Consider the following 18931-nt stretch of genomic DNA (forward strand, 5'->3'; position numbering starts at 1 on the left):
TTGGCCCAGGAGTATAGTGTCTGTGTTGGAGGAAAGAGAGAGCAGGGAGGGTTGGCTGCCAAGAAGCACTTCCTGAAGGTGGGGGCGTTGAGCCAGGCAACTGAGGGGAGCAAGGAGAACATTTCTGGCAGCACTGGTTTCCCCCACAGCTGGAGGGGAAGAGTAGCCATGAGTGTGGCACCCAATGCTGGCCTTGCCTCTGAGGAGCCATCTTCCCCTGCATGGGGTTCCCATAATTCAAGGCCTCTGACAGCTTCAAACATAATTAGTTTTTTAAAATCCAGCAACTGTGGTCAGTTTAAAATACATATATATATATATATATATATATATATTTTTTTTTTTTAATTGATTTCAGAGAGAAAGGGAGAGAGAGAGAGAGAAATATCAATGATAAGAGTAAATCCTTGATCGGCTGCCTCCTGCATGCCCCACACTGGGAATGGAGCTCACAACCCGGGCATGTGCCCGACTGGGAATTGAACCATGACCTCCTGGTTCAACCACTGAGTCACGCTGGCCGGGCTGTGGTTGTTTCCAGAAGGATGCTCGGCCCACATTTCTGTCTAATACAGGAAGTGGAAGCCATCGGACGACCCTTACACTGTTGCTGTTAGTGAAGGAAAGATCAGGGTAGTTCCTTCCTAGGGTGGCCCTGCTGGCCCTGGGACAGCACCATGACACAGCCTCATCCTGCTGGGCTTCCGCTTTATAGGAGGAGAAAGGGTTTCACGTTGTGCTTGGTTCGGAGGCCGGGGCTGAGCAGGGTGACGCCCTAGCTCCGACGCTATCGCCCCACGGCCTGTGGGCCCACGCCTCCTGCCAGCTGAGCTCTGCTCTGCTCCCCCTCAGGAGAGCTGTACCGGGTCTCCTTGAGAAGACAGAAGTTCCCGGCCCAAGGAAGCATTGAGATCCACGAAGACAGTGAGGTAGGCGGGTTTCCGAGGCTGTCGGGGCCCACCTCTGTGCTCAGGATGTAAGGCAGAGTCCTGGTGGACAGGCTGCCTAGTTTCCATCCGGGTCATTGGCTTGCTGTGCAACTCTGGGCAGCACCCCCTCCTGCTCTGGGCTTGTGGCTCTCATATGAACAAGAAGGGCCTCCTGGGATCCTTCCGACCCTGACATTGAGGGGCTTGCCTTCCTGGCAGCCTGTGCCCCTCATCATATGGGGGCAAGAGAAGTCCCTGACTTGGAGCTGAGACAGGCTGGGCACAGTGCCTGCTTCTCTGGCTGCAGGCTGCCTCCCCCCCCCCCCCCCGTGTGTGTGTGTGTGTGTGTGTGTGTGTGTGTGTGTGTGAGATTCATGGTGTTACCCCTCCCTGTCTCCCTGCTGCCTGTCTCTCTGTCCCCACCGATGTCCCTTCCAGGAAGTCTTCTCCCAGCGCTCCTGCAAGACGCAAGTGCTCCTGCTGGTGCTGCACGGGGGGAACGTCCTGGACACGGGCTCGGGGGACCCCTCCTGCAAGGCAGCCGACATCCACACGTTCAGCTCCGTGCTGGAGAAGGTCACACGCGCCCACTTCCCTGCGGCCCTGGGCCACATCCTCATCAAGTTTGTCCCCTGTCCTGCCATCTGCTCCGAGGCCTTCTCGCTGGTCTCCAAGTGAGTCCCTTTCTGCTTGTTGGGACTGGCTGGCGCTGGTGGGGGGATTAAGTGGGGGGACGGCCCCCCGCCATGTGGGGACTGGTGGGCAGGGGATACCTGCCCAGGCCTCTCTGGGATGTCAGCTCCTGACTGACCGTGGGAAGTGGTCAGCAGAGTTCCAAGCAATGAGCACTGTGTACCGAGTCCTCCTCTGCCCGGGACCAGGCGGTGCTGGCAGCTCAGGTCCACTTCCTGTGCTCACAGCCCTGGGTCTCGTTGGCCCAGGTGAGGAAGTTGAGGCACTGAGAGGTTAAGCAATGCAGCTCCCCCAGGGTCACCCAGCGAATGGAGCCAGGAGTCAAACCCAGGCAGCCTCACTCCCAGGCCACGTAATTGGAGCCAGTAGGGATGTGAGCTCTAACGGAAGTGGCACAGGGCACTGAGGACCCTCAGGAAGAGGGCAGCATGTCTTTGAGGTCTCTCTGCACCTGAGAGTCCAAAGCAGTGATATTCAGGCATTAGATCAGGGGTCAGCAAACTTTCCTTTAAAGGGCCAGACAGTAAATATTTTAGGCTTTGCGGGCTGCCCGGAGGAGGTGACTGGTGTGTGCTGTGAGCGTAGCATAACATGGTTCAGGGCGTGGGCTCTTCCGTCAGCCTGGATTTGAGTTCCAGCTGTGTGACCCGGGGCGGGGGGGGGGGGGGGGGGGGGTGTATTTAGCTTCTCCCTGTCTGTTTCCTTGTCAATAACATGGGGATTCTCTGGAGAATAACCACCTCCCAGAGTCTTTCTGAGGCTTCTGTGTGCTGGCCTGTGTGAAGCACCTAGCGCAGCAGCGTGGGGCACTTAGAAAGCACACGGAGGGGGTGTGCGTGACTCACGTCATGGTCCTCACAGGGCGAAAGTGCTCTCCCCATTGGTGGACAGGGGGCTGGGAGGGCAGTGTCTCTGACCGCCATCAGAGTACCCGGATGGCGGGGATAAGGCAGCACGCTTACCAGGCCTGGGCTCCTCACCCAAACCTGCCCCGGTGCCTGTGGGGGCTTAACAGGGAGACCAGGGGCCCACCAGGATCCGGGCGCCTGTGGGAGGCTCTGCCCACCGCCCCAGGCCCGGAGGGCTCTGCTTCCCAGGTCCCTGCCCGGTAGGAGCACAGCTAACGCGGGCACAGAAGGCCTGGCACCTGCAGAGCACCGGTCTGATGGAGCGTGCGGCCAGCTGGGGACCGGCAGCCGAGAGCTTCGTGCAGTTAGGGATGAAAGGGAGGCTGGCACCTTTCTCCTGCCCTCACTCCCTTTCATGTCAACTCTGCCAGAACCCGGAGGCTTCTCAGAGAGGAGCCCTTAGCCACGTGGGGCTCGGGGAGGGTGGGCAGGGCGTCCCAGCCCCTCCCTCAGGTGTGGCCCAGACAGGGCTCAGCAGTGCTGGGAGGGGAGGAGGCCGTGCCCAGCGTCCTGCGGGTGGGGAGCACCTGTGCGGGGCGTGCAGGCCTCACTCCTCTGGTCTCTGAGAGAAAGGGAAGTTGGCACCTGGAGGGGTGGGGGGCGGGGGGGAGGCAGAGACCTGTCTGATTGATGTGCTCCAGGACACAGCAGGGCCGATCTCAATCAGAGTGGGAAGGAAGGAAGGAGATGAGGTCCGTAGTTCCCCAGCGGGCGGCGGGCCTCACCCCTAGGGAGGGCCCTGGAATGTGCTTCTTCGACAGATTAATCGGCTGCGTCTGCTCTGCTGCAGGATTGGGGAGCTGGGTTGACGTGGCTCCGTTCCCTTCACACTCCAGCAGCCGGAGTTAATTGGGCTCACTCATAATCAGTCTCAGGATTCCCCCAAACCCCGCGCCTCCAGGACATCTGACCCCCAGAGCTGGGTGACCCAACCCAGGCCTGATGGCCAGGAAGATGGATGGCCTGGCCACTGGAGGGGACAGCGAGGGGGTGGCGGGAGGGAGTGTCCTTCTCCCCCAGGCAGCGCCTTGCCAGCCCATCCATCAGCCCTAATCACTGCTGGGAGAGAGCTCGTTCTCGCTAATTAAAATCTCTCCGGCTGCAGTCGAGGCCCGTTTCCTCTCATTTGTGTTCTTTGGAGACGAGGGATGGTTGTTAGGCTGGACTTGCACACCCTGGGGTCTCTGTCACCTGCCTGGGGTCCCTGAGCCCTGTCACCTGTCCCCGGTGTCAACCTCAGGCAGCCTGAGCTTAGGCGATGAGGGAAGGGCAGGGGCTGGGTCACCATTGGGCAATTCCTCCCCGTGTGGCCCCTCCTGGCCAGCTGGGTCCATTGGCCCAGGGGACAGAGGCAGGACAGGTGGGTGGGGCTGGCGAAGGGGTAGGCAGCTGGGCCATGGACACACTATGGAGCATACAGCTAGGTGCCCACCCCAAGCTGCGACATGCCTGGCAACCCTCTCTCTTCCTTTCGACGTCCCCGAAAGCCTTCCATGAGACCTAGTTCAAACCCCACCTCCTCTAGGAAGTCTGCCAGGATGACAGTCCCCACCCAGATCCGCACCAGTGGCTTCTTTCATGATTGGGGGTTCTTTGGTGCCATGCAGAACAGGGCAGGAGAGAGCTGTTGTCACAGGAGACGCCAGGGCCCGCATCACGGGCTGCTACGGGGCAGGCGCAGGGGACCCTGGAGTGGAGGGCCAGTTCCCGGTCAGCACGTGCTCTCTTCTGCCCAGTCCACAGCCCCTCACCCGCCCCCTGCCTGATGCCCGCTGGGCTTACCTTGGCCCCCTGTCTGCAGCCTCAATCCCTACAGCCACGATGAGGGCTGTCTCAGCAACAGCCAGGACCACGTCCCTCTGGCCGTGCTGCCCCTGTTGGCCATCTCCTCCCCACAGTACCAGGATGCAGTTGCCACCGTCATCGAGCAAGCCAACCAGGTCTACGCAGAGTTCCTCAAGTCCCCGGACGGCATCGGCTTCAGTGGGCAGGTAGGACAGCTTGCGCCCACCTCCCTGCCTTGGCCCTACCTGGAAAGAGGCTTGAATCTGCCCCAAGGATCTAGACCAGGCTGTTCAGGAGCCATGGTGTCTGAGATCCAAGAAGGCTTTTAAGATCTTTGGGTTTGACCCCATTTTACAGATAGGAAGAGTGAGGCCAACATCTGAGTTCTAACTGTGAGCCCATGCTGAGCCCTGGCCCATGCCTGAGCCCTGTCCTCCCCTGACCCTGGCCCCAGAATGAGCACCCCTCCCCCTATTGCAGCTCTCAGGCCTCCCTGGGACAGGCTCCTTGTTATCCAGGTGCTCTGGGTGGGTGTGGGGGTGAGGGGTCAGCAGTGTCCAGGCCTGTAGTCCCAGCTGTGCCTTCTGCAGGTGTGTCTCATCGGGGACTGTGTGGGGGGCCTCCTGGCCTTTGATGCCATCTGCTACAGTGCGGGGCCCTCAGGCGACAGCCCTGGCAGCAGCAGCCGGAAGGGGAGCGTCAGCAGCACCCAGGTGCGGGCCAGGGGGTGGGTATGGTGGAGGGGTCTGTCCTGGGGAGCAGGGGCCTCTCTGAGGGCAGGACTGTTAACCCTTGACACATGCACCACGAAATCCAGGTCACAAAGTATATATTGTATCTCAATCTCACAGGAGTAGCAAGCGATTACTACCACAGGGGAGGAAACGGAGGCCCAGGGGGGCTAATTTGGGGCCGGGTCCCCAGGTAGCTGCCCCGAGTCCCACTAACTCGCCAATCCCTTTGTGGGCAGGAGACAGCCCTGTGACTAAAATCCCACCACGACTGGATGGCAGCTTTCATGCTTCTTTTGGAAGATGTGCTGCCTCTCACGTCTAGGAGAAAGGGGTTCCTTGCGGCTGGGGAGGAGGCAGGGCCCCAGAGTCCCCAGTGACTGCAGTGCCCTCCTGCCCTCTCCTCGGTCCCACAGGACACCCCGGGGGTGGAGGAGGAGTGCAGTCTGGCCAGCAGCAAGCGGCTCAGCAAAAGCAGCATTGACATCTCCAGCGTGTTGGAGGATGAGGAGCCCAAGAGGCCGTTGCCACGGAAACAGAGCGATTCCTCCACCTATGACTGCGAGGCCATCACCCAACATCATGCCTTCCTATCAAGGTAACCATTCCCTGCGTCCCATCTTCCTTCGGCAAAGCACCCGGAGCAGAGAGCACCTCGGCTTAGCATCCTAGGGGTGGCTCAGGACCCATCACATGTCCCAGGTCTTTCCTGGGGGGTCCAGAGTCAAGCCTGAGCCCAAGGCTGCTCCCCATGGGCCCTGGGCTGAGATCCTGGGCCCTGCACTCTGTCTCTGCTCCACCCCAACTTTCAGGGGGAGGGGACAGGCAGCCGCACATCCTGAGCCTCAGGCTCATCTTCTGCAACCTGGCAAATGCTGCCCAGCCTACTTTCCTGGCCGTTTTAAGAATCTGGTGTGTGTTTTGTGAGCGACTCCAGGTGTGTGTTCTTACTGTTTCTCAGATGAGGCAGTAGAGGCCACGTCAGTCAGGGAGGTTCCTGGGGCCACACAGCCAGGGACAAGAGCTGGGCTTGGCACTGGTTCCCCAGCCCCCGGTACCCAGTACCCTTTCCTCATCGGTGCCAGGGCCCCCATGGAGCCGCCCACCCTTTAACCTTCTAGAAGGGTCATGGTCATCGACCCCAGCTACCTGAACTATCTGCTCGTTGTTCAGGATACATACAAGTAGGTATTGAGCATAGACCCACATCGGAAGGAACACCTCTTCTCTTTCTCCTCAATTCTTTCCTCCGTCGCTCCCTCCTTTCTTACCCGAGTGACAAGTAGCACGAGGCCAGCTCAGCATTTGGGAAAGAGACCGCCTCACCACCCAGAGGGAACCACGCTAATGCTTTGGCGTTATTTTCGTTCAGTTATATATATATTTTTTTACATGCTTTGCAATTAGTGTTACTTTTTAAAAAAACCCACACACACCTACCCTTATAGTGTGATTTTCCCCCTGTATAATTAAAAATACTTGGTAGAGCCCTAGCTCAGTGGATAGAGTGTTGGTCTGTGGACTGAAGGGTCCTGGTTCGATTCCAATCAAGGGCACATGCCCAGATTGCGGGCTCGATCCCCATTGGGGGGCATGCAGGAGGCAGCCGATCAGTGATTCTCTCTCATCATTGATGTTTCTATCTCTCTCCCTCTCCCTTTCTCTCTGAAATCAATAAAAATATATTTTAAAAAATAATAAAAATAAAAATACTTGGTAGATGGCCTTAACAATATTTTATTGAGTAAACGGACACATTTACTTAACCCCAGTCATTGGACGCTTTGGCTTTTTCCAATTCTTCAAAATTATAAATAGCGCCCTGGTGACGACCTTCGTGCATCAACATTCATGTGCATATTAGGGCTATTTTGTTTGCATGCATTCCTGAAGGAGGAATTATTAGGTCAGAGGCGCTGCGTAGTTAAATCTCTGGCTATTTAAAGCCCCTCCGACAGACAATTCTTTAAAAGAAAAGCAGTTATGTTTCAAGTCTGAGCTGCAAAGTAAAATCTCCACATTTCTGGTTCATCCTTGAAAAATCCTTTAAGAAAACCCCACATTTGAAGAGTGACAAGAAGTTGGAGGCTCTCAGTAGCTGGTCCGACGCAGCCAGCTTTTCCCTCTGGTGCAGGGACAGATGGCTGCTTCTTTGGCAATTAAGTAGTTGGCGGGTGTTTAGGGACCACGCTGTACATGGAAGACGTATTGTTAAACGCCAGTCATCGTCCTCACGGCGAGATGCTCACACCACCCGAGGCAGAGGCGTGTGGCGTGCAGGACCCTCGCTCACACCCTGTTCCAACTGTGATTCCTAAAAGTCCCTTTCTCTTCCAACTGGAGTATGTCAGTCGAATCTGCATTCTATTGATCGATTCATCAATTATGTAATCCCACGGGATTGTCTTAAACGCGAGGCCGCCAACTGGAAGGCCAGGGAGGGCCCAGTTTTCCTGCCCTTCCCGGGCAGCCTGCTCTGGGCCTGGGGCTAAACATCAACTCGGACTCTTTGGGGGCACTGGGTGCCTGAGATGCGAGTGATTGGAATTCTGTGTCTGGCCGTTTTCTGTTTAAGCTCTGCTTCCTCTGCAGGCGGGCGGGGAGGGAAGCCGGAGCTGTGTGCATCTGTGTCTGCGGGTTGCCTGGAACATGAGTTACAACGAGAGCCCTAATCTGGCAGGACCGACACCGCCCAGCTGGTCTGTGTAGTGGCCAGCTGGGCTTCTCGGGTAGCTGGGGCTGGGATTCACAGTGTGGCCATCACAGACCCGGCACGAGGGGCGGGCCTGCCAGCGCGTGGGACGCTTAGTGGGCCCAGGTCCTCGGCCAGTTGCAGTGGATCGAGTTTCACTGGCCGCGCGGATTTGTTTAGGTGTCGTCTGTGGCTGCTCGCATGCTACACGGCGGAGTTAAGTAGATGTGATGGAGACCATATGGCCCTCAAAGTCTAAAATATTTACCATCTGGCCCTTTACGGAAAGAGTGGGCCGATGACCCCTGCCTTCGCCAAATGTTGGCCAGGCCTCGGTGGCCAATGCTGAGAGGCTGCCAGCTTGTGTTGATGGCGTCCAGCGCGTGGTCTCTGGTTCTGGGCCCGGCCCCAGAGATGGAGGGCTGGGCTCTCCGTACCCAGACCTCAAGCTGCCCTGCTGAGCGGATGCTTCCCTTCCACGGCCCTTCCCTAACCCGCCGCCTCTGTCTCCCCGCTCCCCAGCATCCACTCGAGCATGCTGAAGGATGAGGCCGAGCCCCCTGCGGTCAGCCTGGGCCGCTTGGACTTTGACGTGTCTGACTTCTTCCTCTTCGGCTCGCCCCTCGGCCTGGTCCTGGCCATGCGGAGGACGGTGCTGCCCGCGCTGGACGGTGGGTGTGGCCCAGCCTGGGGCTGAGATGCCTTTGTGTCACTAGCCCACTGTGTCAGGGCCTCAAATTGGGGAGAGTGGGGTGTCGGGGGCAGGGGGAGGGTGGGTCACAGAGTTGGGGTAGGTGGACAGAGAAGAGAAGAAGGAGGAGGCGGAGGGGAGAGGAGGAAGAATGGGGGGGTCGTTTCACAGATGGAGCAAAGGTGAGGCAGCCTCTGGTGGGTCTCACTGTCCTTGTCACATGCCCCTGGCTGACCTGCGGGCCTGTTGTTCGGTTGTCATGCTCTGTGGGAAGAGAAACCACCACTAGTTACCCTGCTGCCCCCACCCTCTCCTTCCCCAGTGCCCAGGTAGGCCCACTGCAGCCAGGCCTGCCTCGGTGCCTTTGCTCACGCACGCAATGCCCAAAGCCTTGAATGCCGTCCTCATTCCTCTGAAATACACACCCAGGTGGTTTTCGCCGGCAGGTGGCTAAGCCATGATTCTGAGGATGCAAGAGGCTGGAGGCACCTTGCAGATCACATACCAGGGCTTCTCAAACTTCTTTTGTCCCAGAGCTCACTGACGACCTACAGTACAGAACAGAGAAACAGGGAGGGGCTCTGCATGAAGTGGGGAGAGAGAGGAGGCGGGACCCCACGGCTGCCCTGATGTCACTAAGGAACCCTAAAGCTCCCTGGACGTGGTCAGTCCAGTCCCCTGACATAGAGGGACAAGGAGACGCACGGAGGAGAAGGAGGCCTCAGTGGAGACACCTGCTGGTCTGTGAGAGAAGTGTACTGCCGGCTCTGGCAAACCAAGAACTACCACCAGGCTAGGGGTTGGGTGGGGGCTGGAGGAAGGGGCAGCTGACCCTGAGGAAAAGAGCCTGGGTCGGCTGCATAGGTCAGGCAGCCACTAAGTGAGAGTGGAGAGCTGAAAGGGGGAAAAGGGCCTGCTGGGAGGAGGGCAGCTTGAGCCAAGGCCCAGAGAAAGCTAGCCTGCTGGGGCGTTTCACATGGCCACCGTGGTGCAGTCTGGGTGCCTACAGCAGCGCTCCCAGGTGGCACCGACAGGCAAGGACTTGAATGCCAAACTGAACATGTGGCTTTGATGCTGGTGGCGGCAGGGAGCCATGCATTTCTTGAGCAGAGGAGCAGGCTACGCAAAGCTGCACTAGGGCCGAGTGAGCGGGGACCAGCAAGGGGGCTCCCTGTGTTGCTCCCAGGACTCCAGGTGCGTCCGGCCTGCAGCCAGGTCTACAGCTTCTTCCACTGCGCAGACCCTTCCGCCTCACGGCTTGAGCCGCTGCTGGAGCCCAAGTTCCACCTGGTGCCGCCCGTCAGCGTGCCCCGCTACCAGAGGTTCCCGCTGGGCGATGGACAGTCCCTCCTCCTCGGTAGGCTCCTGGGGGGGGGGGGGGGGTAGGGGAGCGTGTGCTGAGCCAGAGGCTGGGCCCCAGCCAGGCGCACTCCAGGGTCCCCGTCTCTGGTCCAGCCACTCCAAGCTGTCAGCTGATGGAGTGACTAGACCCATCTGAGCAGGGGCTGTGTGCTCTGAGGGCACAGGACAGGCAAACGGCCGACTCGCCTGCTTTCCGAGCAGCCCACCTGTGCGAGCACCTGCTCTATAGGAGCAGCTTGGGGCGCAGAGACCCGAGCTCTGCTCCCTGACAAGCTTGCTGGCTAAGCTCCTGGGTCCGGGGCCAGCATGATACTCGCGCTGTCAGCTCATTGGCAGGCCCGGGTCCAGCTGAATGCTGTTGCCCAGTGCCCAGCCTGTACTCGGAGGTGCAGGGCGGGAGGTATCTCACCCCAGCAGGCCTCACGAATAGGGGGCTTTGACCAAGGCTCTTGGACGGCTGGAGAAGAGCTGGGGGATGGGTGTTGGGGGATCTTCTAGGTCAAGCAGAAGCAAGGGCAGGTGGGTTTGGGGGAGGCCAGTGAGGCCAAGGGGAGGCCTGTACTGGACAGTCAGGGGCTTGGAGATGCGAGCTTTGGCTCCACCCCCCTGAGCCTGTTCAGAGGTGTGGCCAGATTGTGGGGGGAGAGCTGTCTGTGGCTCATTCAGGATGTAAACGCCGCCCCCCCCCCCCCCACCTCCCGTTTCGATGAAAACTCAATTTCCAAAGTCCCGCTTTGTCAGGAGCTTCCACCGACAGAAGAAGCTCTGAAACCTCCCTCCCCGACCCTACAATGTGTCCCTCTTCGGTCAGGGCATGCCCCCGCCCCCAGAGCGCCCCCCAGCTCCAGGCTGTGGTGCCCATGCACTTCTGGGCTCAGCCACAGGCCCTTGCAGCTCAGGGGTGAGGTCTGATACAAGAGCACATGGTTATGGTTTACCCGTGACCTTAGCTGGGGTTTGGGGTTCCTCTCCCAGGGGCGCCCTTGGCAGCGCTGTTAGGGGAGGAATGATGGTTGGGACCCTGATTTGTGCCCACAATTTAGAGGACATGAAACCCGATGATGTATTATGGGGAAGGCGTCCCAGCCAGGTTCCGGGGGGTGAGAGGTGCAGGTTGCCTGTCTGGGGTGAGAGAGCAGGGCTGGGGGTGGTCATCTCTGAGCGCCTGCCTCCCACCCGCGTGGGGCCGGCATAGCTTGGTGGCTCTGTTTGAGATGAAGTTCTCCCTCCAGCGGATGCCCTGCACACCCACAGCGCCCTCTTCCTGGAGGGCAGCTCCCAGGGAAGCCCGCCGATGGTGGACGCCCCCGCCTCGCCCCTTCAGGCCCCGCAGTCCCAGCGCCCGGGGCGGAGGATGAGCCAGGGCAGCTCGCACAGCGAGAGCTCCAGGTCCTCAGACAGCCTGGCACCCGTCGGCGCCTCCTGCAGTGAGTGAGGGACATCTGGGGGTCTCCCTGGGTTCAAGGGAGAGGGACCTACCTCTGGGCGGCCGCTGGTCCACCGCCAGAGCTGCTGAGGGCAGAGAGGAGGGGTAGCTGAAATCACACTGAACTCTGACCTCAGAGAGAACTTTGACCCTGACTGTGGCATGAGCCATGACTCCTCCTGGCACAAACTGAGCTCTGACCTCGGCCAGAGCCCTGATGCCAACATTCAGTTTCCCCACTGGGAATCCTGCTGACCGGCAGCCCGGGGGATGGGACCATGGACGCCTCCGTGGGTCCCCATTCCTGGGGACCAATCTGTGGCACCTGTCCTAGAGGAGGGGTGGGTGGGAGGTGGGGAGAGAAGCAGCCATGTCCTAGAGCTCATTGTAAGCTGGGTGCTGGCCTCGCACTTGCATCCCGAGTGGGACGTCCACCACTGCGCCTGTGCACGGGTCCCACTCTGCCCCATGGGTCCAGGCCCAGGCAGTCTGCGCTGTCCTCACCTCCCTCTCGGCTCCACAGTCACGGCCAAGTGGTGGGGTGCCAAGCGCATCGACTACGCCCTCTACTGCCCCGAGGTCCTCACCGCCTTCCCCACTGTGGCGCTGCCCCACCTCTTCCACGCCAGCTACTGGGAGTCCACGGACGTGGTGGCCTTCATCCTGAGACAGGTACTCCGCCCCTCCGGGCCCGCTGCAGGCTCCTGCCCTTCTGTGTCTGGAGAAGAGCTGGCCCTGCGGGCTGCGCCGGCTGCTGGGAAGTCCTTGCAGCACTCAGCCAGGTGGGAGGGCGACAGTCAGACAACGGGCTTCATAAGGAGCCCGGTACTTTCTAGAAAGTGAGATAGAAACTACATGGGAGAATGTACCCAAGTTTCAACTTGGAGACCGGAGTAACAGAGACCTGCTCTCTGTGGGTCTCCGTGCCCTGGTCCGTAGGTGGCACAGGCCAGCGAGTGGGGAGAGCTGGGGGAGGAGGTGCAGGGATAGGGGGCGGGCCCCGGTCACACACAGCCTAGATGGCCAAGGTCAGGAGTTTGATGCTATGCAGGGTCCAATCAGGAGCCATGGCAGAGTTTTGAACAAGGGAGAGATATCAACTGACTTGTGTCTTTAGAAGGAAGGCTGCTGTTTGTGGGGAGAAAGCATGAGGCAAACACAGGAGCTCAACTTCACGAGGGCAGCTGGGGCTGAGGTGCTGGTGGTGGAGGCGCTGAGGGTTTGAGCTGGGGTGACGGGGCCTGCTGACGTCTGAGCTGTAAGGGAGAGGGGAGCCTACGGGTCCTGTTCCACTTGAGCATTTACAGGAGGGCCATTCCTTACGGTTGGGGAGGAGCAGGGCCGGGGGGGGGGGGGGGGGGGCGGGAGGAACGGAGTCTTGTATCTGGGCCTGGGAGGGTGAGATGCCTGTTAGATGTTGAGAGGGAAGGGGAGTAGAAAGTCCGGAGCTTGGGAAGGTGTCAGGCTTAGCGATAAAAATGTGGGTGATCAGAGCTCGGATGGCATTTAAAGCCGGTGACAGGGTGACAGGTACAATGCTCTGACTTTGACACCAATTCCAAAGTGTGGCATCTTCCCCGCACCAAGCAATTCTCCAACACCAGCCGGGTGCCTCACAGTTCAACGCAGTTCTGACGCTGCTTACCTGGAAATAGCTCAGATCCCACAGGGTAACGGTTCAGTCCCTCAAGGCTGACCCCGCCCCCCTCAGACGCCAGTCGCAAGTCCAGGTGCCGCCTGGGCCTCTGATGGACGGGTCAGAGGCTCCCATTTCCCTTCCTGGGTCTGATTACTGTAATTTGCTAGTGCGGCTCACAGAACTCAGACATTTTCCTTCCTAGATGACAGTTTATTATAAAAGGATATAACTCAGGGACAGGCAGATAGAAGAGACGCATAGGACAAGGTGTGGGGAAGTGGGGGGAGCGTCCCTGCCTCCCCTGGGATGCTGCTCTGCTCAGCTGGAAGCTCTGCGAACCCTATTTTTGGAGGTCATTATGGAGGCTTTACTACTGGGCTCGATTGAGTAAATTGTTGGCCACTGGCCAACCTCCAGCCCCTCTCTCCTCTCTGGAGGTTAGGGGTTGGGACTGAAAATTTAAAACCATCTATTCACAAGGTTGGTTTCCCTAGCAACCAGCCCCCCCCACCCCCCCGCCAAGTCACCTCACTAACATAAAAGACACCTTTGTTGCTCTCATCACTTGGGAAATGACAAGGATTTTAGAAGCTCTGGGCCAGAAATGGGGATGAAAAACAAATATATATATTCTTATGATAAATCACAACACCACAGATACTGAGGGAGTTGCCATAGATAGAGAAGTTCAAGGCTGAGTCCTGCAGCTCCAAGAGAGAGAGGAGGAGGAATCACGGAAGAGCAAGAGAGGATGGATGGGAGAGGACCTTTGAGTGGGGCAGAATGGAAGTCATGGGCGGGGCTTTGTCGAGAATGGTTTCAGTGGAGCAATGGGGACAGAAGCCTGATTGGAGTGGGCAGAGGGAGGCGGCAGGGAGGGAGGGGAGATAGAGCACAGGGTAAGGGAGAGCAGAAATGTGATGATCATTGGAGAGACACCAGGGGTCCGAGAGAGAGTGTTTTTTCTTTCTTTAAGGTGAGCACGATTATAGCATATTTGTATGCAAAGGAGAATGGTTCAGTGGAGAGGGACTGATCAGTCCCTTAGGACTGAGAGGGAATGCTGCAGGAGCAATGGCCTTGAGTGGCAGGAGGGGCTGGGATCAGGGCTTCAGTGACCTTAGATGAGGGTCCCCTACCTAACAGGAGGGAAGACAGAGAATGGGTACAGACACAGATAGCTGTGAAGTCTGGGTGTGGGGGATAGAAGCTGCTCCCAGGCCAGAGAGCATTTGTGGGCCTGTGCTCTGGCCACAGCAGTCAGGACAGGAGGGCAGGGACATGGGTCCTGGGGTCTCCAGCCTCCTGAGGGTTCCAAGCTGGGAGGTGAGGAGGCTTGGGGGTGGGCCTTCTGGCTGCAAGCTGATGGGCCCTGACACCCTGGGAGGGAGCAGGAGGGGTGGAGATGGCCTGACCTGGAGCCCTGCTTGGCGTCTATCAGGTGATGCGCTATGAGAGTGTGACCATCAAGGAGAGCGATGGCTTGGATCCTGCCACCCTGAGCCCCACTAACCCCCGAGAGAAGTGGCTTCGTAAGAGGACCCAGGTCAAGCTGCGGGTATGTGCTGGTGGGAGTCACGCACTGGTTGGGAGGTGACCTCAGAGAAGTGGGGCTGCCCTTGGGGCTGGGGCATTCGCATGGCAGGTAAGGCCTTTGATTTGCCCCCCAGACCTGAGCGCTCACACATACTGGGCTTCATGCTTAGATGAGGCCCAGGATGCTGCAGTGGGGGTGGGGTGGGGTTTGGGGGGGGGGGGGTGTGTAAGATGGGAGAGTTGGTTCCAGGTGGCTTGAATCCAGAGGAACCCGAAGAATGGGGGTCCAGGGCACCGGGGATGGTGAGATGCCAATTACGGAGCAACTGCTCTATGCAGGGCCTCTAGAGATGTAGATGTGAATTAGAAAGAGTCCTGTCCATGATCATGGGGCTCACAGTCTGACTCACTGAGTATGGTCTGGAGAGAGATTTGCCATGACAAAGGGAAGGAGATAGAAAGAAGAATTGCAGGGCAGCACACGCATGGTTTCCATGAAGAGTCGTCATTAAAGGGTATTGAAATATAAATAGGAGTTTGCTATACACATTGATTTATTCACTCAGTAAACAATCAGTGACCACTGTGTCCCTGGTCCTCTTCTAGGGAGTGAGTGGGGATTAGGGGTTTACAGACACAGCCACTCCTATGGGGGACACTTCCAGTCTGGTGGGAAGATCCAGATATGACCCCACAAGGAGTCCTAAAAGGTAGAAGGTGATCAGTGCTCCATGAATTGACTCTTCTGTTTTGACATATTTATTGAGCTATAGCTCAGGAATTATTCACCCACTTAAAATTCAATATGTTTAGTGTGTTCACAGATGTATGCAACCTGACATTTCATTATTTCAAAAAGAAACGCCCTTTCGCCATCATCCCCCAGCCCTAAGCAATCAGTGAGCTACTTTCTGTCTCTACAGATTTGCCTATTCTGGACATTCCACATAAACAGAATAATACAATATGTTGTCTTTTGTGTCTGGTTTCTCTCACCTGGCATCATGTTTTCAAGGTTCACCCATGTGATCGCATGTATCAGTACTTCATTCCTTTTTATGGCTGACTAATACTCCATTGTATGGATGTACCGCATTTTTGTTTACCCATGAATCAGTTTTTACCCTTTGTCCACAATGAATAATGTTGCTCTAACTATTCGTGTGCAGGCTTTTCTGTGAACAGATGTTTTCATTTCTCCTGGGCATATTCCTAGGAGTGGAATTGCTGGATCAAAGGGTAACTCTAGTTTAATAATGCGAGGAACTGCAAAATTTGTCTAAAGCAGCACCATCACTTTCCATACCCCTCAGCCGTGTACGAGGGTTCCGAGTCCTCCACATCCTCACCAACACATGTTATTATCTGTCTCTTGGATTCCAGTCATCCTAGTGGGCGGGAAACGGTATCTCATTGTAGTTTGATTTGCATTTCCTTGATGACTAACTAGCAAGGCCGAGCATCTTCCCATGTGCTTGTTTCCATGAACCAACTCTTCCCCCTCCCGTGTTCCCGTGAGGGGGCCTGGGTCCCGCCCTTGATGGGGTGTCCCCAGGGCAGGGTTAGTGACTGGTTCCTCTTTGTGTCCACCAAGCCCAGCCGATGGGCCTATGCAGACGAGGTGGCTGCAAATGTTCCTTGAACTGAATTAAAATTCCCTGGGAACTGAGAGGAGGTAGAGGCCTTTTGGGGGCGTCCAAGCAGTGTTTCTGGGAGGGGACAACCTTGAGTCAGGTCATAGTGGATGTGCTGGAATAGGGGGGCAGGAGGCCAGCAATGGCATGTAGGGTGGGGGGGGGGGCCAGTGTGAGCCAAGGCCTAGAGGCCACGGCAGAGCCCAGCCTGAAAGGACCAGAGGGGCTTGGAAGGGGAGCAGGAAAGAGGGCTGGAAGGCTGCCCGGGCTTTAATGCTGAGCTCATGGTTTGGACTTCATCCGGGGGTCCCTGGGGTTAACAGATTGGTGCTTTATAAAGCTGGTGGACCTGCCGGGGTCTGTTTTTGAATATGGAGCTTCATTAAGAAGCCATTAGCAGAGCCCAGGCGAGAGAGAACACGGTGTGGGGTAGAGGTGCCATGTGGGCAGTTCTGTAGGGGAAGGGCCACCAGATTGAGTGGCTGCGGTGTTGAAGCCAGGCTGGGAGTGGGGGTGCTGGCCAGTGGAGGCCTCTGAGCTGCAGAATGAACTGACACTGGAAGGGAAGAAGGGTGGGATGTTGGGATGGCTGCAGATAGAATGATGCGATGTCTGGGATGGCTCCGGACCCTCTGGGGTGGGGTGGGGACTCAGCAAGGGAAGGGCACCAGAGTGGCCGCGAGTGGCTCTCGGAGGAGCTGGTGTCAGGCACACGATCCTCTCTGCTCTTGTACATCTTCACTAAGAAGAGACAGACGGTGAATGGCTGTGGGTGTGAGCAGAGAGGTGGAAGGAAGAAGCGAAGTGAGTGGACTGGCAGTTTCCAGCCTAGGAAGCTAGGAGGGTGCCAGGCCGTGAGGACTGGCGGCTCCTCGGCGCCGTGGGGACAATAGAGAGCAGAGGATGCTCCTCTCTGGGGACCCCAGCGCTCGCGGGGGACAGCGTTAGGGTCTTAGGGTCTGTTTTTCTCCTGTGACTGTGTCTTGGGAGCTCTAATGGGGCTCATAGGAAGGCATTAGCAGGTCCATGTCCCTCCAGCCCCTATGCAAAAGCTGAGCTGGTTTCTGTCCTTGCAGAACGTCACTGCCAACCACCGGGCCAATGACGTGATTGCCGCCGAAGACGGCCCCCAGGTCCTGGTGGGACGGTTCATGTACGGGCCCCTGGACATGGTGGCTCTGACGGGAGAGAAGGTACAGAGGCTGGGCATCCCCCCCTTGGCTGCCCACACGTGCACCAGGTGCCTTGTGGTACCACATGGCATGTGGGCTGAGGGCTTTGGGAGGCACCCTGCCTGGGGAGGTCAGGGGTGGGGGGCGGTAAGCCAGGAAACAGGGGTGAACTTGGCGCATCTGAGGGGCCAGTGGTGGCTGCAGTGGAGAGAGAGGGTGGTAGGAACCAGGAAACATCCGGCAGGACCCCAAGCCCTGGAGTCCTGTTTTGGCAGAGAGCTCCCTGGTGGAGCCCCCCAGCCAAGCCTGCAGCCCCCCAGTCTCAGTGGTTCCCTGGCCCCCTCGCTGTCTGCAGGTGGACATCCTGGTGATGGCGGAGCCGTCCTCGGGCCGCTGGGTGCACCTGGACACGGAGATCACCAACAGCAGCGGCCGGATCACCTACAGCGTGCCGAGGCCCCGGCGCCTGGGGGTGGGAGTGTACCCCGTGAAGATGGTGGTCAGGTGAGACCCAGGACCACTGCCCTGGCCCTTCCAGCCGAGCCTCTCCGGAAAATGGGGCCCTCGGCTGCTCTGTTTTGGGCCTCATCCCTGCCTGAGGGGAGAGAGAAAATGGCCGAGGTCATCCTCAGATTCTCTGGCCCCAGAATGAGCTCTGACCCAGTGGCACGCTGACCTCTGGCCCCCAGCTTAACCCCTGACCTGAGCACATGGTTGACAACCAGCGGTGCTTTGCAGAGGCGACCAGACCTGTGCGATGAGCTACCTCACGGTGCTGCCCCGTGGCATGGAGTGCGTGGTATTCAGCATCGACGGGTCCTTTGCCGCCAGCGTGTCCATCATGGGAAGTGACCCCAAGGTCCGGCCGGGGGCAGTGGACGTTGTCCGGTGAGTGCTACTTCCCTGCAAGGGACGTGTCCTTCGGGGGCAGGAGCCAGCAAACCTGGGGGAGAGAGATAAGCTTTTTCTGGTTTCCTCCAGGAATCCCACTGGCCTCGGGGCCAGGAGCCCGAAGCCTTGGCTTCACCTCCAGTGTTAATTTACCTGCATCCCTGAGATACTTCCTGCCGTGTTCTAGACCCCACATCCCCCCGCCCGCCCTGCCCTCCTTCCTCCGCTTACTCTAACTCTATCCGAGCATTCTCTGCAGGGAATCGGGCCTGGTCTCTCACATTCTGACCCGAATCAGGATAAATCCGTGTGTTCTGATGATCTCCTGCTGTGTAACAAATGGCTCCAAACTTAGCTGCTTAAAATAATAGTTATTATTCTGTCTCATGGTTCTTGGGACTGTCGGGTTCTTTTGCAAGGTTCTCATGTGGGGTGTCTCTAGCAATTTCAGTCAGAAGGTGGTCTGGGCCGGGGGCGTCTGAAGGCTCCCCTGGGCCGGGTGTTCAGGAGGGCTGGCTCCTGACTGCATCTGCTGCTCCTTGTCTGCGGGCTCTGTTTCTCCCCGTGGCTGCTGCCCTGGGAGGCCTCAGGCTATTCAGACATTGTACAGGGTGGCTGGCTCCCCCTGGGTCCCAGATCCAGGTGGAAGCTGCAAGCCTTCTTATGGCCCAGCCTTGGAGGCACAGAGTCCTTCCCACTGCAGCCTGTTGGTTATCAGCGAGTCGCAGGATCAGCCCAGATTCAAGGGGATGGGACCACATACACGTGAATGCTCGCAACCATGGCTCACTGAGGGGCCGTCTTTCGAGACTAGCTACCCAAAGGGCTAGTTGAGAGATGGG

The 18931-nt window shown here is 58.0% G+C and overlaps 1 protein-coding gene across 1 annotated transcript; it reads left to right on the forward strand.

Annotated features, from left to right (window-relative positions):
* Positions 1–852: 852 nt before the first annotated feature.
* Positions 853–18086, forward strand: LOC139001315 (membrane-associated phosphatidylinositol transfer protein 3-like; the record flags this gene model as incomplete). Its single annotated transcript, XM_070403002.1, has 13 exons — positions 853–929; positions 1368–1603; positions 4332–4521; positions 4906–5028; positions 5463–5644; positions 8261–8409; positions 9616–9786; positions 11024–11218; positions 11741–11889; positions 14298–14414; positions 17103–17219; positions 17554–17702; positions 17937–18086. Coding segments are annotated over 13 exons (2005 nt in total), but the record flags the coding sequence as incomplete, so codon positions are not given.
* Between the last annotated feature and the right edge of the window lie 845 nt (positions 18087–18931).

This window comes from Myotis yumanensis, unplaced genomic scaffold (assembly GCF_028538775.1).
Source record: "Myotis yumanensis isolate MYYU_CA2020_CCGP unplaced genomic scaffold, mMyoYum1.0.hap1 SCAF_366, whole genome shotgun sequence".
Lineage (NCBI taxonomy): Eukaryota > Metazoa > Chordata > Mammalia > Chiroptera > Vespertilionidae > Myotis > Myotis yumanensis.